Here is a 22519-nt window from a genome sequence, read left to right on the forward strand (position 1 = left end):
CGCAGTCATGTTGTCTGTGTATACTGCGTAAATAAAAAAAATCGGGGGATAGAGTTATTCTAGTTACGTATTAACGATGTTTTTCTTAATTATTATGATATCTAAGTCAATAAAACCATGGATTTGGGTTAATTAGAAATGAATTTCGTTAATAACTGCGTAAGTTGTTAGTTGATGACTATATTCATTAACAAAATTAAATAATATGGTTACGGAAAACTTGACCATATTAAGTTGGAAAAAGATGGATTTAAAACGAATATTCAGCGTTTGTTATGCTTGTTGGAGTAAGTTTTCCTTATTTAAGAACATTTATACAAAGTTTTGGGTACTTTTCATTCTTATTTCACCTGAAAATATTAAAAACAAACTTTACATGAAGACACATTCTTTTAGGTTAAGTTTGTTGACATCCAAGGCATATGACAGGTCAAAAACTATGGAAATTTTATAAACATTAGTCGAATACTGTTTTATTATGTGAATAAATTAAATTAAATTTCGTCTAATAAGAGATAAAAATGTTAAGAACGGAAGTAAAGGGGCATTGTAATGAAAGTGCTGTTTTTTGGTTATGGTTATTATTTTTAAAGAAATAATCAGACTAGAGTTAATTTGTAAGTATTGTACCTACAGAGTTTCTCATCAATTCTAGTTTTTTATTACCGTTTTTTAAGTATTAATTGGAAAAATCTAAAAACCAAAATAAATGCGATTTGAATGTTGCACACAATAAATCAAACCAAGAAATCTCTCAGAACGGCTGGAAATAATTTTTGTCATCAAAGAAAAAAAAACGCATTTTTTAAAATGTGACTAAAATGTTTCGTATTTAGTATTCCGAACGCATCCTGAAAATACTTTGATAACAACTTGTTCCTTTTCACGTAACTTCTGAAGTAAAAGTTCACAAGACATTTTAAAATAAATTTATAATTATATAAAAACCAGTAATCACATAATCTTAAATTACAGCTTAGATTGTGTATCAAAATGTTATCGTACGAATTTTAAAAATAAAATAAATATTGTTTTCCACAATACAGGTCAAGGTTACTGTGGAAAGGAACGTTTTGTACATAGGTTGGTATAGTCATTTATTTGAGGGGAATGCCTCATGTGAAGTCATAGAAAGACATTTACACCCCACGATTTATGCTAATGCGTAGAATGTAATTTTAATAATACTCGGCATATAACAAAACGATAACGTGACAACAAATAACATTACGAATTTAAAAGTTTCAATAACTATGTACGCCATGGGGACGAGCTGTTCTTCAGTAAACATTTGAAAAACTTTGTTGAAACATTATCTTGTTTGGGTTTTTAGTGTCATTTTACGGTTAAATGCGAATTAATCCATGTAATATATTATGTTTGATAAGTATTTCTAATATTCTTATTATTACGAGATTGCATAACGGTAAAACTGATTTATTTAATTAAAAGGCGATCCAAGTTTTACGCAAAATTCCGCTAATAACACATCAATAAAAATCTATCCAGTTTATTCATCATTTGTCTGTAAAGCGATAAGCCACCATGTATGCGAAACCACCACGAATATGATGGTTTATAGAAATGCAATAAATAAATGTTGATATTGACAGACGACACGAGCCCGAGACGACGCGTCTCTAATCGTATAACCTAAAAATCTCATACCATAAATACGTAAAATGTTACGACATTATTTCCTCGCTGTACATTCAGGGGGTTACCCTGATTCTTAGCGACTGAATTAAATATTTACTGTACTATGTACGTATTCAAGTGTTGTTAGCCCCGCGATATCTACACATAAGTGCCGTGTTCTGTGTTAAAGTGTATAAAATACGATAAAAATGTCCAACGACATAAAACCGATAACGTTAAAAAACCTAAACAAAATACCTTTGCTATTAAACAAGAAAATTATATTGAAAAAAGATATTTTATCTTTCAAAGGTAATGTTAAAGTTCTTCAATCGGTGACGACGCACGAAGAAGTGATATATGAGTCGAAAAAAGGGGATTTTTTGCCCGGGGATGTACGTGAATTGACTATAGTGAATAGGCTGAATAAGACCACTAACTCGTGTAGAACTATCGCGCGATGTACTTCTCACTCCGGCAGTACATACGAGAAGACCTCGGACGAAATAACTAAATTAATAGGACAGAATAATTACGACATTTTATTCAGTACGCTGTGTTCCGTGATTAATCAAGACATAAAAGTGCGTGGAATTTATTCTACTTTGACAGTTCCTAAATTAACGAAACAGACTACTTGCCAGGCTGATGTGGATAAGGCTGGAAGGAGTGTTTCCTTTGCCCATGTTGTGTGTCAGACGGACGAGTCTTTCGTCGCGTTATTAAAAAAAAAAGTTCAAATGCGAAAAAGAGTGAAACGAAGTCAGTTGGCGCCATATGTAATTCGAGAAATCCCGGATAGTAAGAAACCTAAGCGTTTGGTAATTGCTCCGAATAATTTCGAAACTCTACTTAAGTCTACAGAACCGAAAAGTCCGATATCGCCTGAAGAATCTCGTAAGGAAGAGCCAGATTTGCCTGTACTCGGTTCAGTGTTTGATGACGATTCGGATAATAGTATCGGGAAATTTTCAAACTTCTCCTGTTCTACATTACCAGAGATTTTGAAAGATCCAATGAGTTTAATAGCTACTGTGCCGATTGAGAACAAAAGTAATGAATATAAGTTAACGAACTTGGATGCAGGGAAGGAAAGTTATGGTAACGATAAACCAGCATCGTTAAAACAAGTGTTGGGCAGTGTTCCTGAAGATCAGAGAGTTAAAATGATTCTACAACAAGGACTGAATGATTGGCATAATTGCTTGAAGCGAGATGAAAGTGGCCATCTGTAAGTATTTTTAATTTTTTTCTTCTTTGTTGTAGAACTTTCGGGTCTAGTTATAAATATTTGGCTCTTTGCCAAGGTGGAGGACTCAAGGCCCCCTTCCTTATTAGGAGAAGACCCTTGCCCAGCAGTGGGACAGTCGCATGTTTAAAAAAACCAGTTACCTACCTACTTAATATTTTGTTGGTTGTAAGTAATCATAATTTTTATGAAGGTAGGTATTTTTTTCAACTGAACTTAAAATTAATTATCATGGAACATGTAGGTTTCCTTATTTGCTTTTAAATGTATTTTTAATTAATAAAAGAAATTCATGTTATCAAGCAAGAGGGTAATTAGGTATAAGTTTTTTTTGCTTAGAAAATTCTATATATTTATAAAAATATATATTCATTTTCATATTACTTAATACCTATTAAACATAGTGATTAATTATAAATAGTGTTATGTCCCAAAATTAATACTATTTCATGAGTAATATTATTTTACATTCATTCCCTTATTTAAATTGCCATACTAATAACCTAGTAATTATTTAATTAGTTATTATTAATTATTTAGTTATTATTAATTATTGAGCAATTCCCAAACCTCCTCCTTTTTTTTGAAGTCAGTTAAAAATAGAGTAGGTATCTTAAGTGATTTTACCCCCCGCAAAAAGAAAAAAGGTTTTGAACCTGGCAGATAAATACTTATACCGTTGAGGGATTTAACATAATTGGGAGTACCTCTTAATCACTCTGGGAATAACAGGTGTTATAATATCTTAGATTATATTTTTATCAACTGCTTATCAAATTTTTCAAGGTTAAACAAGGTCAGATAAGATTTTTGACAGCGGGCACTTTTGAAAATTAAATAATTTATAAGATTTTTATGTTCTGACTGTTAGCTATATTCTTGTTTGTATATAAGTTGGTATATAACATGTATCAAAATTATTTCTGAATGATTCCGAAATTTATGAAAAATGGCTTCTTTGCAAGCTTTTTATTTCAAATGCATTGTATTTTATTTAAAATGGATGTTTAAAAAACTAAAGAATATGGCTTAAATTTAATCGAAATTTGTTTTGTAGTTTAGGCTAGAAAACATTATATATAGGTATCCATATACAAAACGCTTTTTTTTCTTAATAGATCTCTAGTTCTTTAGTCTCTGCTAAGTCTTAAAATGGCGTGATTTTATGTGTGTATGTCTGTTTTAAGTATGGATATAGACAAATAGGGTTATAGATACATCCCATTCATACAACATGGACAAATTTAATGTATAATAGAATACGGGAATTAACGCGAACACGCATTTTACCTTAAAATGCCTAATGCCTAAATGCAGAGTCAGCCTGCGACCACGGCGAGTGCAACCTGCGCCGAAACGTTAGGCATTTTAAGGTAAAATGCGTGTTCGCGTTTATTCCCGTATTCTATTATACATTTAACATGTAACGCGAGAGTTTAAAAGTTATGATGGACATTTTTTTTTAAATATACTACTCTAGTAAGGGACGGTTCACATCTGACGGAAGATGGGCGTAGCCTAAATAGTATGGGATTATCAACGACGCATCATCGGTTGAGTCTGAATGGTCGAGTGTTTTTCTTAGTCTGTTCTGGCGTTGCACGACCGATAATATGCGACATATGTTCCGTCAGATATGAACCTTCCCTAAGCCGCGTAAAAACGCTAATAGAATTGCCTCATCAATCATAACTAATTTATTACAAATGTAAAAAACCCCAGGAAATACCATTTGTGTATTGAAATCCCATTTAAGTGGTGCAATACATAAGTATAGATAGTTAAATAATATCTAGATGTCAAGCTTATAACTTCTCACGAATATTTTATCTATACTATATAAAAGGAATAAGTCATTCATTTATCACGAAATCTCGGAAACAGCGAGTGCTAATAAAAAAAAAAATCATTAATATCCCACTGCTGGGCAAGGGTCTCCTCTCGTAATGAGGAAGGGGTTTAGGCCTTGAGTCCACCACGCTGGCCAATTGCGGGTTGGGGACTTTGAATACCTTAAAATAGTGTTCTAAAGTGTATCCCTTTTATTCACAAACACACTATAAACGTTTTTAAGTAAAAAAACTACTACAACATGTTTTCTCTTTTTCATTTCGCTAAGGAGTGAAAGAAACAAAATATCTTATAAGCCTTTCATAACTTCATATATTTTTATGAATAATAGAATACGGGAATTAACGCGAACACGCATTTTACCTTAAAATGCCTAACGTTTCGGCGCAGGTTGCACGCGCTGTGGTCGTAGTCGCAGAAAGAACCATATATTTTAATGAATATGGCAGTTAGTAGGTATATTATAGCTCAGTAATTGGTTCATTTATAAAAACAGACTAGCTGACCCGCGCAACTTCGCTTGCGTTACGTAAGAGAGAATGGGTCATAATTTTCCCCGTTTTGTAACATTATTCGTTACTACCCCGCTCCTAATGGTCGTAGCGTGATGATATATAGCCTATAGCCTTCCTCGATAAATGGGCCATCTAACAGTGAAAGATTTTTTCAAATCGGACCAGTAGTTCCTGAGATTAGCGCGTTCAAACAAACAAAAAAACTCTTCAGCTTTATAATATTAGTATAGACTAGCTGACCCGCGCAATTTCGCTTGCGTCACCTAAGAGAATGGGTCAAAATTTTCCCCGTTTTTGTAACATTTTTCGTTGCTACTCCGCTCCTTATGACCGTAGCGTGATGTTATATAGCCTATAGCCTTCCTCGATAAATGGGCTATCTAACACTGAAAGAATTTTCCAAATCGGACCAGTAGTTCCTGAGATTAGCGCGTTCAAACAAACAAACAAACAAACAATCAAACAAACTCTTCAGCTTTATTATATTAAGTATAGATTAGTATAGATAAAGAACTGCGGGGGACTTTATTTCTTACTGTTTTCTAATAGCTTGTCGTCGTAACCATTTAGTCAATGTTTTCAAGATAAAAGATAGTATTGTTTGATAAATAATGTAAATACACGTATAGATTAGATATACCTATACATACACTAGCTGACTCGCGCAACTTCGCTTGCGTCACTAATGAGAGAATCTATACTAATATTATAAAGCTGAAGAGTTTGTTTGTTTGAACGCACTAATCTCAGGAACTACTGGTCCGATTTGAAAAATTCTTTCAGTGTTAGTTAACTATTTTTAGGTCGACTTGGAAAGAATTGTAGGTCGCGACGTCGAGGACTATTGCGCTTCGATCAGAATCAAAATCAAATCATTTATTCATTTAGGTTAAATATTGACACTTATGATAGTCGTTAAAATTACTGAGTCTACCACTAGCTCGGAAAGAGGGTAGAGCCTTATGAGAAGAGCTAGCAAGAAATTCACGGCCACTCTTTTCAATCGATATCGCCATTGTTAGAACAGTCAACCGAGAGTCCTCTGCACTGTGTCTACGTTCAGCAACACATACTTGTGTTCAAGTTGTTTTATTATTATAATAATATATCTATACTAATCTATACTAATATTATAAAGCTGAAGAGTTTGTTTGTTTTAACGCGCTAATCTCAGGAACTACGGGTCCGATTTGAAAAAATATTTCAGTGTTAGATAGCAGATTTATCGAGGAAGGCTTTAGGCTATATATCATCAAGCTACGACCAATAGGAGCAGAGTACCAGTAAAAAATGTAAAAAATGGAGAAAATTATGACCCATTCTTTCTTATGCGACGTATGTGAAATTGCGCGAGTCAGCTAGTGACTCATGTTTATTTGCAAGAAATTGACAAAGGTTTCATTCTTTAAGTTATAAATATTTTATATCTTCTAAGAATACTGTCTTCTACAAAGTATTGAATAAAAATCCCCTTATATATGAAGCAATGATAAACTAATTACACAAAAGTAATTTGAAAAAAATATGCATGTAGTCTTCTTCTTATCGTATGGTTAGTGGTCAACCTAGTGTCATAGTTGTTCAAGCCGCCCGAAGGACTTTGACGATGCTTAACGACTGTTATCTTAATCGACAACAACCGGGACCGACGTTTAACGTGCCCTCTGAAGCACGAAGACGCCCAGCTCAAATACCACTATGCGGTCACCCATCTATGGAATGACCGCGCCAGGGTTAGCTTAACCACAGATCGTTCACCGAACGGTGAGTATGATAATAATGAATATTATATTTTTCAGGCCAATCCACGTAGCAGTGATGAACAACGATTTAGACCTGCTGAAAAGACAGTGCATAGTTTTGAAGATGAAGCAGATATCTGTGGACATACAAGCTGACAACTTAGTAAGTTCCTTTTATTATTGTTTTATTTAAAGACTACTCCCGCACTAAGAATTGCTTCTTGTGTCGCGGGGACTTTTACAAACATACAAACAACGGACACAAAGTACAACCAGACCCGAGACAACTATTTGTTGACCGCACAAATAATTGTTCCGTGTGGGAATCGAACCCACGACCTTCCGACCCAATGGTAGTGGCGTGGCGACCACCTTAACCATTGCCAAGGGCGGGTTGGGACTTTATTTATTTTGTTTTTAAATATAATAATATCATCTATTAAAATCTGATCAACATATTATGAGTTTATCCGAAACAAATAGACATACAGACGCGAAGAAGTAATTATATATGGTAATATGCAGTAATATATAACTACTAGCGGACCCGACAGACGTTGCCTTGTCTAATAAATTAAAAATTAATTAAAAAAACATTGTCCAGCGGACAAAATTGTGAATCTAAACCATTCTCAGATCCCCTTGAACACACACAAAAAAGTCCAGTCGTTTAAGAGAAGTTCAGTGACGTACACACTTACAGAAGAATTATATATATAAAGATTTACTTATTTCGCAACAATACGTGATAAACAATATAGATTATGTAAATAATTGTAAAACAAGCATGTTTATATACATCTTCTCACGTCCTACTTCATATTACTAGCTGACCCGTGCAAATTCGCTTGCGTCACATAAGAGAGAATGGGTCATAATTTTCCCCGTTTTTAGTAACATTTTTGACTGGTACTCTGCTCCTTTTGGTCGCAGCTTGATGTTATATAGCCTATAGCATTCCTCAATAAATAGGCTATCCAACAGTAAAATATTGTTTCAAATAGCCTCATTAGTTCCTGAGATTAGCGCGTTTAACTAAACAAACAAACTCTTCAGCTTTATAATATTAGTATAGGACTATAGCTATGTAATCAGTAATATGAGTTAATTAGTTTCATTTCGGGAAATAACCGCATTCTTAGTAAAAATACATTATTTATTAATCCATGAATATACTGCTGATGGGCAAGGATCTTCTTCCAAACGAGGGAGGGGTTAGGCCATGAGTCCACCACGCTGGCCAACTGCGGGTTGGGGACTTTGCATACCTTCAAGTACTGGTATAAACAACTCTCAAGCGTGGAAGGTTGCATCACGATGTTTTCCTTCACCGTTGGAACAAGTGATCATTATTTCCAATACACACATCACTTGGAAAAGTCATTGGTGTGTTGCCTCGGGTTCGAAATTGCAACCACTTGCGTGGGAGGTACCAACTATCACTCGGCTATCAATACATGTATTAAACAATTTTTAGGTATGCAAGGTTTCATCACAATGTTTTCCTTCACCGTTATAGGAAGTGATAGCAAAGGATCCAAAATTTCTTATCGTACCATCTTTATTTATGTATCCATATAAGTACTTCCTGTTATTCTTATTATCGTATAATTAGTGGTCAACTTAGTGTCAAAGTTGTTCAAGCCCTTTCGGGCCCTTGCCCAGCAGTGGGACATTCATGGGTTGAAAGTGGTTCAGCTTTCTTATATTGGGGGGAGGGGGCCCATCCGATGAATTGGCCACGAGCCTCGAACGGTATAGTTACGCCACTGGTACAAATACTAGTGTGATAATCTCTCTCTCATCGTATGGTTAGTGGCCAACCTAGTGTCAAAGTTGTTCAAGTCGCCCGAAGGCCTTTGACGTGACTTAACGACTGTTATCGTAATTGACAACAACCGGGACCGACTTTTTACGTGCCCTCCGAAGCACGGAGACACTCAGTTCAAATACATTTATGCGGTCACCCATCTATAGAATGACCGCGCTAAAGTTTGCTTAACCCGCAGATCGTTTACTGGCCGTGAGCGCAACTGGCTATGGGCGCCTCATATATGTATAATTATTATGTAGTTAGTTATTATCTCTTAAAGTAAACATACTGCAGTTATTCGGGGGAATTCCCCACTTTAATAACACAGTTATAGAATGTTTTAAACATATTATAGGTATGTATTGTAGCATTTTCAGATTTACTGACAAACTGACGAATTGTTTTTAAAGTATCTCGTGGCGTAATTAATAACTGCCGCGCGAATCGATCTCTGAGGTTAAGCTACGCTTGCCGAGGTTATTCTATGGATGGGTGACCATCTTATACATATCGAGTTCCTCCGTGTTTCAGAGGGCACGTTATAAGATCTAAATGTAAACTTTGACACTAGGTTGGCCATTAACGCTAACTAACCAAGGTAACTTAGACGCAAGTGATTGACATTTCGAAGCTGAAGGAATAGACCATTAACTTTTCCAAGTTACGTGTGTATAAGAAATAATTATCCCGTGTTATAAGCGTGAAGGAAAACATCGTGATGCAACCTTGCATACCTGAGAGTTCTTTAAAACAGTTCTTGAAGGTATGCAAAGTCCCCAACCCGCACTTGGCCAGCGCCACTCAAGGCCTAACCCCTCCCTCATTCAAGAGGAGACTCTTGTTCAGCAGTGGGACAGTCATAATAAGAAAAAAAGCTTTTTTTCAACAAAGAAAGCGGTTATTTCCCGAAATGAATCTGTGTTTTATATTCATTGTAGTTATTTGTAATATGAAACTGATAAGTCGGCCATATGTGTGTTGAATTATACGTTTAATGATAATTCAATGGCTGTTTATAAACAAAGTTTGTGAGAATGTATGTGTATGTATGTATGTATGTATGTATGGATGTTTGTGTTACTCTTTCACTCAAATACTTCTGAACCGATTACGTTTTGTAACGTGCCCCGTATATGGCAATAACCTCGCCCCCTATTACATGGGACTAACATTGTTAATGGCGAAACGTGAGTGTATTTCATACACCTCAGCCTCCTTCGGGCATACCACCCGCAATATTATGAATTTTCAGAAAAAAAAAAAAAAAATTTTTGGTTAAGCTTCGATTTCGAGAGAATAATCTGACAGTTAAAATCTTTATCGCTTTCATTCATCGTATGTTTAGTGGTCAACCTAGTGTCAAAGTTGTTCAAGCCCGAAAGGATTTAACATGGCTTGCCAGATGTCATCTAATTGACTACAACCGGGACTTTTTACTTGCCCTCCGAACGAACGCCACCTTTAACCTTACTATATGGCCACCCATCAATGGGCTGTCTGCGCTAAGGTTGCTTAACCCACCGATAGTTTACCGATCGATGAACGTAACTATAAGTGTTTCATATTTTTATCATGACTACAAAACTAAATTATTACCTATTGATAATATTACATAGAAACGTAGAACTGTATATGTTTTCCTGAATCATTCAATGAAGGAAAACGTTATCAATAAAGTTACAGCCGTTCTGGGAACCCCCTCGATGATTAATGTGTAACATTACGCCTTATTCACCAAACGGTAAAGCAGAAATGAAACGTTTCTTATGAATAGAATTAGATCATCTATACTAATATTATAAAGCTGAAGAGTTTGTTTGTTTGTTTGTTACGCGCTAATCTCAGGAACTACTGGTCCAATTTGAAAAAAAAATTCACTGTTAGATAGCGCATTTCTCGAGAAAGGCTATAGGCTATATATCATCACGCTACGACCAATAGGGGAAAATTATGACCCAAGTTGCGCGGGTCAGCTAGTTTATTAATAAAGGTAAAATGTTTACAGATGATTTTACGAAAACAACTCCCGCACTAAGAATTGCTGTTGTGTCGCAGGCACTTTTGCAAACATACAAACAACGGACACAAAGTACAACCAGACCCAAACAATTATTTGTGGATCGCACAAATATTTGTTTCGTGTGGGAATCGAACCCACGACCTCCCTACGCAATGGTAGCGGCGTGGTGGCTTAAACCACTGCGCCACGGAGGCATTCAATATGATATGATTACGTACATACAATATGCTTACATACATAATATCACGCTTTTTTCCTATAGGGGTAGGCAGAAACCAAAGAACGCCGCTTGACTCATTCACATCCATACATCTATACTAATACTAATATTATAAAGCTGAAGAGTTTGTTTATTTGTTTGTTTGTTTGAACGCACTAATCTCAAGAACTACTGGTCCGATTTGAATTCTTTCAGTGTTAGACAGCCCATCTATCGAGGAAGGCTAAAGGCTAGATATCATCACGCTACGACCAATAGGAGCAGAGTAATAGTAAAAAATGTTACATTAACGGGGTAAATTATGACCCATTCTCTCTTATGTGACGCCAGAAAAGTTGCGCGGGTCAGCTATCTTGGCATACAGGAAAGCCGTCATAATTATAACCAAATTAATAAGTTAAATATGTACTTATAGTAAATAGTACAGGGTGATTAGTATATAGGCGCTTGCTCATGTCAAAGAAATGCCGCTAATTGGACTAGTAATTATGTAATTAAATAGTCATTTGTATGTTAAGTTCCCCGCGATAACTATTGTTTACTAAAACAATTTATCTTTATTGAATAACTGTGTATAGGCTATTTAAATTAAACTCATTAATGTCCCACTGCTGGGCAAGGGTCTCTTCCCGGAATGAGGGAGGGGTTAGGCCTTGAGTCCACCACGCTGGCTAATTGCCGGTTGGGGAGTTTGCAGACCTTCAAGAACTGTTCTAAACAACTCTCAGGCATGCAAGGTTGCATCACGATGTTTTCCTTCACCGTTGGAACAAGTGATAATTATTTTGAATTCTGAGGTTAAGCCACGCTTGCCGAGGTGGTTCTGTGGATGTGTGAAGGCACGTTAAATTATGGTTCCCGGCTGTCTTTTTCAAAGATCTTTGACAGTTGTTACCTGTAGTCAAAAGCTAGAAAGTCTGACAACCAGTCTTACCGAAGGGTATCGTGTTAATACCTAAGTAACTGTGTTGTGGTGGTCTGATAGACAGTCGCTCCATGTAAAATACTGGTATTCAGATACATCCGGTGAGCCTGGCAGCCAACTCCAACATAGAAAGGCTAGGCTGATATAGATAGCCAGAAAATTCCACGTCACTCATTCGCTAATAGATACATATTTGTCCCCAGACCCCGCTCACGATGTCTCTATACCAAGACAACATACAGATGACGTCACTACTACTACAATACAACGCGGACGCGCTCGACGGCGACGCTCACGACAAGACTTGCTTCCATATCGCGGCCGAGAAGAACTCTGAACATCTGCAAGTGCTCGTCACACATTGTCAGAGCAACGCCAGGTGGGTGACATTACTTACTACACGACTACCTACTCGAGTACTTTGTTATATGCATCTTTGTTCCCGGTTTACTTTTATAAAGACCGTCTTTCTTTGTAGCCGATTTTCTTTTATTCGGGTTTCTTTGTTGACGATGTTCTTTTATCCCGGTTTCTTTGTTGACGATGTTCTTTTATTTCCGTATTGCTTTATGTATTTGAGGTAGTCATATAGTTACATTCTATTTTTCAGTCTTTGTCATACTTTTATTCTTTCTTTCTACCTGTCTATATTTTAGCCAGTAGTGTCGTTTCTTTCTTTCAATCGTCACTTGTTCTGTCTATATTTTAGACACTTGCTAGGATACTATCGCACTTTCCAATAATAGTATTTTTAGATTCTCGCCCAGTCTGCCTTTCTTGTTTAACCGACTTCAAGCAGACGATGCCTTTTAAGAACCTGCCTTAATTTCGGACTGTTCTTGTACCTCCCATTTCGGGTTATCCCCGCCCCTATTACATGGGACTAACATTGGGTACTCGGGTACAACATACCTTTATTAAATTCAATAAAAATATATGCAAGAAAAAACAAAAAAAAACGAATTGAAAAACTCCCCCTTGTTTTGAAATCTATTAAAAAATGTATAAGTATTACGAAATCAATGTGTAATCTTAGGCTTAAAGGAAAACAAACGTGTCGTTTTGATAATAACATACAATAAGGGATTCCCTCGCTTATCTCAAAACTATGTGACTAGGTCAATTACCTATTAATTAGTCATCCATATACTACATCTATATAAGTATTTTTATTAAATAAATATCATTGGACAACTCACACACGGTCATTTGATTTCATACTAAGCAGAGCTTGTACTGTAACCAAATAACAGATAAATCCATACTCCATACTTATGTACTAATAAACTTATATACTTATTTACTTATCTATACTTCCATACTAATACTATAAATGCGAAAGTAACTCTGTCTGTCTGTCTCTCTGTTACTCAATCACGCCTAAACTAATGAACCAATTTGCATGAAATTTGGTATGGGGATATTTTGATACCCGAGAAAGGACATAAGCTACTTTTTACCCCGAGAAAATGACGCATTCCCAAGGGAAAATGGCGGACGAAGCCGTGGGTAGATTTTTAAGTATATAAGTATGTTTATCAGTTATGTGGTTACACTACAAACTCTGCTTAATTTGGAATCACCGTGATTTGTTCAACAATATTTAATATTTATTTATTTATCCTTGATTACAGGAGAATTCTTGAAGAAAACGAAGACTTATGGAAACCAGAGTACGCGAATAAGACTGATCAAGAACTTTCAACAATTTTACTAACACATATTAATAAATTATATGACGATCAAGGTAAATAAATACTTAGTTAATAAAATACATTCATACTAATATTATAAATGCGAACTCTGTCTGTCTGTCTGTTACTCAATCACGCCTAAACCACTGAACCAATTTGCATGAAATTTGGTACGGAGATATTTTGATACCCGAGAAAGGACATAGGCTACTTGTAACCTCGGGAAAATGACGCATTCTCATGGGAAAATTCGGGTGGTGGACGAAGTCGCGGGTAAAAGCTAGTTTCTCTATATACTCATTGTCTTACTAATAATGGCGGTGTATTGTTACGCCACGCTTGCCGAGGTTGGTCAGTGGATGGGTGACCAGAACGCCAGCAAGCTTGTAAGCTAGGCGAGCAAAATAATTAAGCATGATATAAAAAATACCTTTATATCAATAAAAAAGATATTCATATATACCAGTGTAGCCTTTCTTCCAACTATGTTGGAGTCGGCTTCCAGTCTCACCGGATGCAGCTTAATACCAGTGTTTTACATGGAGCGACTGTCTATCAGACTTCCATAACTCAGTTACCTGGGTTATAACTCTAAATGAGACTGGTTGTCAGGCTTTCAAGCTTCTGACTACTGTTAACGATCGTCAAAGATCTTTGAAAATGACAGCCGGGACCCACAATTTAACGTGCCTTCCGAAACTCGGAGGAACTCAATTTGTATAAGATGGTCACCCATCCACAGAACAACCTCGGCAAGCGTAGCTTAACCTCAGAGATCGATCCTGCTGTTATTAACTAAGTCACACAGTTATCGGACTATAATACTATGCTTGTTTCCAGGCTACACCCCTCTCATGTTGGCCAGCAAGTTGGGCAGATACGAGAACGTGAAACTGCTAATAGAAAGCTCTCCCGACACGATAAACGTGAAAATGCCAAGTTCTGGCAACACTGCCTTGTACCTCGCTGTTAGTGCCGCGTGTATGGATTCTACAGGTAAAAAAAAATATTTTTCTGACTGGCCAATATTAGGTGACGGTGGCCAATTTGTAATAAATTGGCCATAAGATGATTTTGAGGTGTAAGTGGTAGTGTTGATTATGGGGTGTCGAGTTTGGTTCCCGGGTTGATTTAAGTGCTATTAGCCTTTTATCTTTTGTGTTAAAATAATTACTAACTAGTAACTTACATTGTAATCGGCGAAAAGTAGCCTTACTTAAATTAAACTTCTACACAGCTTTAATGAAACTGGCCACTTTAACCAAATATTGACCACTATTTTAGATTATTCTTTTAATAATTTATGCCAAAAGTATATTTTAATTTCAATATTTTTGACAAATTTTTCTCTATTTTGTCCACAGAACGCGGTAACAAGTCAAAAGTGGTTGACCATTTCAGAAAGACCATAGAAATCCTAGTGGAACACGGTTCGGACCCTAATTTAAACAATTTCGCAGGTTACAATGTCAATGACCTCTTAACAGAGTATAATATAGGGGACTTGTCTATGATAGTGGCTAATACTTTGACATGTAGAAATTTTTGGGACGGCAAATTACCGGCCGGCACGAAAAAATTCGATTCATTCATGCTAGTGAAAGACGAAGAAGGTAATGTTGATATTAAAAACATATTTAAACCTAAAAAACCGGCAAGAAATGTTAAATCAAAAAATAGTCCGATTATCCAAAATGTTGCTTATATAACTCCAATTAAGACTTCTCCTGTTACAACGAAATCAGAAACCGTCACTGGCCAATCCGAAAAATTGGACGGTCATGTGAAAATTGAAAAGGTAAGCCCTAAAGTACAAACTTTTAGATTGAATAAACCTTTGCTTTTGAAAAACATTAGTAAAGGGAATAAAAGAAAATTGGAAATTACTGAAAGTTCTAGTAAAAAGTTGAATACTAATGATTAACCGAATTGACCGGTCAATTCGAGAAATCTCGAAATGGAACATACTAACTGGTCATTTCGGTACAGTTGTTTGCTACACACATATTCGGCATTAATCGGGTAAACCAAATATCTTCTTATCGTATGGTTAGTGGTCAACCTAGTGTCAAAGTTGTTCAAGCCTGAAGGCCTTTGACGTGGCTTAACGACTGTTATATTAATTGACAACAACCGGGACCGGATTTTTACGTGCCTTCCGAAGCACGGAGACGCCCAGTTCAAATACCACTATGCGGTCACCCATCTATAGAATGACCGCGCTTTTGCTTAACCCACAGATCGTTTACCGACCGGTGAGCGCAACTGGCTATGGGCGCTGTGTTGACCCGATCGGCACAAGCCGAACAAGTGAGTCGAGTCGGTTTTGTTGTTCGATCAATATTGCCGGACCGAATATGTGTGTAGCAAGATTCACAATTTCAAAAACATTTTTATATGAAAATAGTAAAATTACTACCGTGTTTTATATACTTTTTTACATACATACATATTGACTAAACTTATGTACTCTGCTTCTAATGGTCGTAGCGTGATGTTATATAGCCTATAGCCTTCCTCAATAAATAGACTATATAACACTAAAATATTTTTTCAATTCGCACCTGTAGTTCCTGAGACTAACACGTTCAAACAAACAAATTCTACAATTTCATTATATTAGTATAGATATCATGTATATTCTGGATCATGAGGTCTCGGGTTCTATTCCCTGAATCACGCTTAATTATAAGATGTGAAAATTGCCCATAGTACTCATTTCGGGAATAAATTTGAATATAATAAAATATCGTTTTGTAAAATTAGGAAAATAAGTCAATATGTATGTATGTATAAAAAACTATTAAATATAAATTTTTCTCAAAAAACATTGATAGCCGAGTGGTATAAGACCCACGGAAATGAGGGCTTAAAATCTACAATGACTTTTCCAAGTGATGTGTGTTAGAAATAATGATCACTTGTTATAACGGTGAAGGAAAACATCGTGATGAAACCTTATGAAAGCAAGTTATAGGTAAAAATCACGGCATAACTAACACAAGAGAAAAGGGCATTTCATACTATTTCATTGAAGACTAGCTGACCCGCGCAGCTCCGCTTACGCTTTCTTGTTTTTATTTAATACCGCGCATTTTCAAATTTATTCACCTTTTACACCTTCTCTGGACTTCCACAAATAATTCAAGACCAAAATTAGCCAAATCGGTCCAGCCGTTCTCGAGTTTTAGCGAGACTAACGAACAGCAATTCATTTTTATATGTATAGATGACCGTCGCCAAACTCAGCCGATGACATTTAACACTGAAATATGAAAAGGAATAAACGACTATTACAAATTAAAATGACCAACCATATTTTATAGACATTAGAGTCGTATTTTGCACTAATACTTTGTGCTTTATGTCGGAATTCTATCTGCATGTTTTCAGTGTCATCTCTTAGGTTAGTATAGATTTCGCCAAACAACTTGAACATATTTTTCTGTATTAGAAAGTAAACAGAATGTAGACCCAGTGCAGAGGACACTTGGTTGGCTGTTATACCAGTCTGGTGGTCGAAGCTGAAACGTCCTCGCCTTTGCGCAACACTATTATTCCTAAACTGACCTAAAAATCGTTCACTAAGATGTACCGAAATTGTTCAAGTTGTTTGGCGGCACCTATACTAGGGTATGTATATTTATTTATTTATTTATTTTCGGTTCACCAACAGATATAACAGTTATACATAAAAAGGAGCACATAATATAATTTATCCTTAAATTAGCCTACTGTATATCTAATTACAGGTAAACACAGCATGCATTTTTATAACAAAGCTACGTTAAATGTATAGCTGCACATACTTCATATGACACGCGCGCCACGCCCACATGCCCCTTCCTTTTGTGTTATTTATTCCGTAGTACTATTCTAATATGAACTTATTAGTAAAAAATTAAAAACTTACTAAAACATGACATTTTATACCGAATTTTACACAATAAAAGTTGTTATTACCAATTTTGACACAATTTTAAGACTTACGGATAAGTGCCGGATACGCTATCTGCTAGTTACATGACAGAAAATGTATGAAAAAATCTGTTAACTACCTAATTCAAAAAGAAAAACACATTTTCATAATTTGCTTAAGTGTCAGATAAGCTATTTGCCAGATATATTGACAAGGTAAGCAACAATCTAACAGTTATCCACTTAATAACATAATCAATTTGAAAGGAAAATATAAATTATTAATATCTGAAAGTCTTAGATTAGTATCAAATATATTTTTAACAAATGATTACATACATTTTGATGTCATATAATCCTGCAGGTAGGCTATCTGCCACTTATCCAGTAGTATATAGACTGGCAATACGAAGTCTCGGATATACATACGTATATATTAATACTATTATATCAGTTTGGGATATGGTTACGATATGAAATTTTCCAAATTTATAGTTTTTTTTTATTTTGGTATTTTTTCATGTATTCTTATTTTCTGTAAAATAATAAAAAATAAATTTAAAATTCAAGACGGGTATTAAAATTATTAAGATTGTTAATTTAATTATTTGTTTAGTATACATAATATTTTTCTTACAAATTGTCGTATTTCGACAAATACTACAAACTACATACAAATCTACTAAGACAGTTTCAAGGATTAGTTGTGAAATCGAAACTTAATGTTTCATTTAAGCAAGCGTCTTCTCGAAGTAAGAGAGGGGGAAGGCCGCTATGTGACTTGCGTTTTCCGAGCGTTGGCGTTCGGCCAACGACTGCGCAGCGTAATCGTCCCGTTAACGCGTACCTGTAGCTTGATTCTGTACAATCGAAACCAACGAGTGTTGAGTTTTGCTTAACACACAGATCGTTTACCGACCTATGAGCGCAACTGGCTATAGACGCTATTTGACAGCTAACAAACGCGACGTTAACGTTGCGTCCGCGCGACGGTAACGCTGCGGCAGTCGTTGCAGGAACACCAACGCTCATAAAACCCGTTTTAGGTAGCGGTGTTAGACCTTAAACTAATAAAATATACTGCCACGATAAGATAAGAGAAACTATAATTAAAATTACTAAATTAGATATATAATTACTATATTGTCTGTTTTACTAATAAACGTAGTATAAGCTCTGATTAGTTATACAGTATTGTAATGTAACTGGTCTTAAACGCGATTGAAAATGAAAGGTTAGGATACCTTAGTCAGCTCGTGACCACGGTCGATGTAATTCGATCGAAACGTCGGGTGAACAAATAAGGTATCCTAAGCTTTAATTTTCAATCGCGTTTAAGACCCGTTACATTATAATATTATGTGTACAAGTCGCGAAAGTTTAAAATCGTTAATAGTTTTACAGTGTTTTGTCACTTTTTGAAACTGTGTATCGTGGCTTAGTTAACAACAGCCACACAGATCGATCTCTTAAGTTAAGCCACGCTTACCGAGGTTGACTTTTGGATGGGTGACCATCTTATACATATCGAGTTCCTCCGTGTTTCGGAAGGCATGTTAAATTGTGGGTCCCGGCTGTCATTTTCAAAAATCTTTGACAGTCGTTAACAGTAGTCAGAAGCCTGAAAGTCTGACAACCAGTCTTACCGAAGGGTATCGTGTTATATCCCAGGTTACAGGTTAGATCCGGTGAGACTGGAAGCCGACTCCAACATAGCTTGGAAGAAAGGCTGAGCTGATATAATATATGAGTGAGAATCACTGTATAACTAATCAGAACTTACGCCACGTTTTATTAGTTAGACTGTATACATAAGTGCCGGATACACCAATTTTATACAGACTTTAGTTATAGTAAATGTATGAATTTTACTGTTAAATATCCACTACTTATATAAAGGTCATATGTTTTAATAAAATTTCATTTAGTTATTTGTCTTTGTGTATAAGTTAAATGCTATGAGAGTGATGTAATAGAGAGTGTACCTGTGTATTGTACACAACACACTTTAAATAAATAAGTTCACTGAATCACCCCCGGTTTCTGACTACATTTGGCGGTAGTTTATCTATTCAATAGCGTTAAACTCATACAAAAACGCAATTGAATAAACTACCGCTAAATGTACCTCGGAAACCGAGGGTAAATAGTTAAATAACTTAGTAGAGAGTGTTGTACGCAAGGTTCGCGGCTGGAGGTATACAACATACAGAATGTAGAACATCAGTGACCCGCAGACTTATACAGCTGACGTCACCTGTTTCATACACGTACTTTATATTGAAAATATTGATTACTAGCTTTTACCCGCGACTTCGTACGCCACCTGAATTTTCATGGGAATACGTCATTTTCCCGCGATAAAAAGTAGCCTATGTCCTTTTTCGGGTACCAAAATATCTCCATACAAAATTTCATGCAAATCGGTTCAGTAGTTTAGGCGTAACAGACAGACAGAGTTACTTTCGCATTTATAATATTAGTATGGATAATCTTGACTCTTTACTAAGTTATTTGACTTTAAAACCAGTGTTATGTAACGTGTGTACAATACACAGATACACTCTATTACATGACACTCATAGGCATTTGACTCGAAGGAAATACAAATAACTCCATGAAATATAACTATTAGTTTTAATATTATATAATGCTTTGACAGTTTGAGTTAGTTAGTACCACTGAATAACCAGACGTTTTATCTAGCAGTTAGGTTATAACATTTATCCATAACCTGTAAAACTGGCCATTAATGTTATAAATTTTAAAACAAAAATATTTTTTATGAATTATTATGTCATTTCAGTAACTAAAATATTGGTGGTAAACTACTGGTAGACTTTGGTCCACACAAAATGTAGTTTATAAATTGCGAATCAGTAAAATTATTTGCATATTTTATTTATAGTCAACCTGGGTAACTTTGAATCATTTGGGTAACATTGAACGTGGGAATTTGAACTAGTTTCGATTATTTTTTCATATTAAACCAACACAATTGATAAAGATTTGTTATAGGTTTGCAAACTTTTATCAATTGTGTTGGTTACACAAATGATTCAAAGTTACCCAGGTTGACTGTAAATAGTTTGCTTTAAATTGTTTTTTGTTAATCTATACTAATATCATAAAGCTGAAGAGTTTGTTTGTTTGTTTGTTTGTTTGAACGTGCTAATCTCAGGAACTACTGGTCCGATTTGAAAAATTCTTTCACTGTTAGATAGCCCATTTATCAAGGAAGGCTATAGGCTATATATCATCACGCTACGACCATTAGGAGCGGAGTAGTAACGAAAAATGTTACAAAAACGGGGAAAATGATGACTCATTCTCTCTTACGTGACGCAAGCGAAGTTGCGCGGGTCAGCTAGTTACTGATAAAACTCTATTTGGTTGTTATATTATTGCATTTTTAAAACATCATTCTTGAGGCAGCTTATTATTAACTTAACATAATTTTCAAAAATATTTTTTATCCATACGGTGGTCAATTTTACTCAAATTGTCATGGTCGTAATTTTGTATTGTGAAAGTTGTAGTTAGTTCCTTTATTTAATTAAATAAATATACCATTGTTCATGTTATTAACAGTTGGTTTCAATAAACTACCGATAGTAAGGGATAGGTTACTATAGTTAAGTTAACTTTAGTTGTTCAAAAAAATAATAGAAGAATTTTGACCTTTTTGTTCGAAATTATCTCCTAAACGGCTGGACCGTTTTTAATGGGACTTTCATTGGAAGGTACTCTATATTATTTTAAATACTAGTTTATTATTTCTGGAGTTTATGGATTTTTTTGTTGTTGAATTTTTTGATATCATTATTAGAACATATTTAAAATTAATTTCATAAACATAAACGTCAGTAATCTAGTCTAACTATAGTAAGCCTATCCTTTACTAATGGTAAGTTATTGATACCGGCGGATTATTAAGTATGCATTATATTTTAAATGCAGTTATTCACTTTCATTGAAACGGTTAGAAATCTCCCATTTGTTTAGAAAATAGAATTACTAAATTGGTATGTTTTTGTTTTAATTTATTTTTAAGGTATATTGTGATTATATAATGTACTAATTTTAGTTTATGTATACGAGTTTATTCGATGCACGTGTTAAAGGCGCTATATGTTTTTTTTAACTTCAGATTTTACATATAAAATTTTTCTCACAAAATAGTTATTAAATAATTATTTTTTACAAAATTCAATAAGAACTCTTCCTTCATAAGTCAGATTAATTTAACCCACTAATGTCCCACTGCTGGGCAAGGGTCTCCTCCCATAATGAGGGAGGGGTTAAGCCTTGAGTCCACCACTCAACCCAACTCACCACCAAGTGCGAGTTGGAGACTTAATTGACAAATACTAAACACTTTTCATTACTAGTGGTGGACTTAAGGCCTAACCCCTCCCTCATTGCGGGAGGAGACCCTTGCCCAGCAGTGGGATATTAAACAAAATTTGTCAACGTCCAAATTAAAACTGTATTGAATTTATAACACATAGCGATTTTTACATGTGTACGATGCATAGCAAAAAATAATATTTTTTAACCTTTCAAAATAGTAAAATGTATGGTTTTTCTTTTTTTTTGTATTTATTTAAATAGTGTAAAATTAAATTTTATAGTGATTAGACTGCTACTTGTTTTAATTTAAATTAAAAATAAAATTGGGATTATATTTTTGTAATTTTATTAACGTTTAATTCCTGTTTGTCTGTTTTAATTTATTTTGTGATTGTTTTCATAGCGTCGTGGTTAATGTTCAGCGTTGGAGTCTCAAGTTCGATGCCTGGGTAAGGCAAAAATTACTTTATGATATTCTTTAAGCATGTTGAGGTATTTTTTATGACCTGTATCAACATACTCTTTATCCCGGAGTATTTTTTAAGGTGCAACGCAGACTACAGACTATCCTTGACGCACTT

At 35.2% G+C, this 22519-nt stretch overlaps 1 protein-coding gene across 1 annotated transcript; it reads left to right on the forward strand.

Annotated features, from left to right (window-relative positions):
* Positions 1 to 1720: 1720 nt before the first annotated feature.
* On the forward strand, positions 1721 to 22260 carry LOC142984828 (uncharacterized). The gene is made up of 6 exons (XM_076132674.1): positions 1721 to 2869; positions 7053 to 7158; positions 12177 to 12352; positions 13608 to 13720; positions 14508 to 14663; positions 15032 to 22260. The coding sequence occupies exons 1-6, from the start codon at positions 1848 to 1850 to the stop codon at positions 15589 to 15591; spliced, it is 2133 nt and encodes a 710-aa protein (XP_075988789.1). The 5' UTR covers positions 1721 to 1847; the 3' UTR covers positions 15592 to 22260.
* Positions 22261 to 22519: the final 259 nt, after the last annotated feature.

The sequence above is a fragment of the Anticarsia gemmatalis genome, chromosome 28, assembly GCF_050436995.1.
Source record: "Anticarsia gemmatalis isolate Benzon Research Colony breed Stoneville strain chromosome 28, ilAntGemm2 primary, whole genome shotgun sequence".
NCBI lineage: Eukaryota > Metazoa > Arthropoda > Insecta > Lepidoptera > Erebidae > Anticarsia > Anticarsia gemmatalis.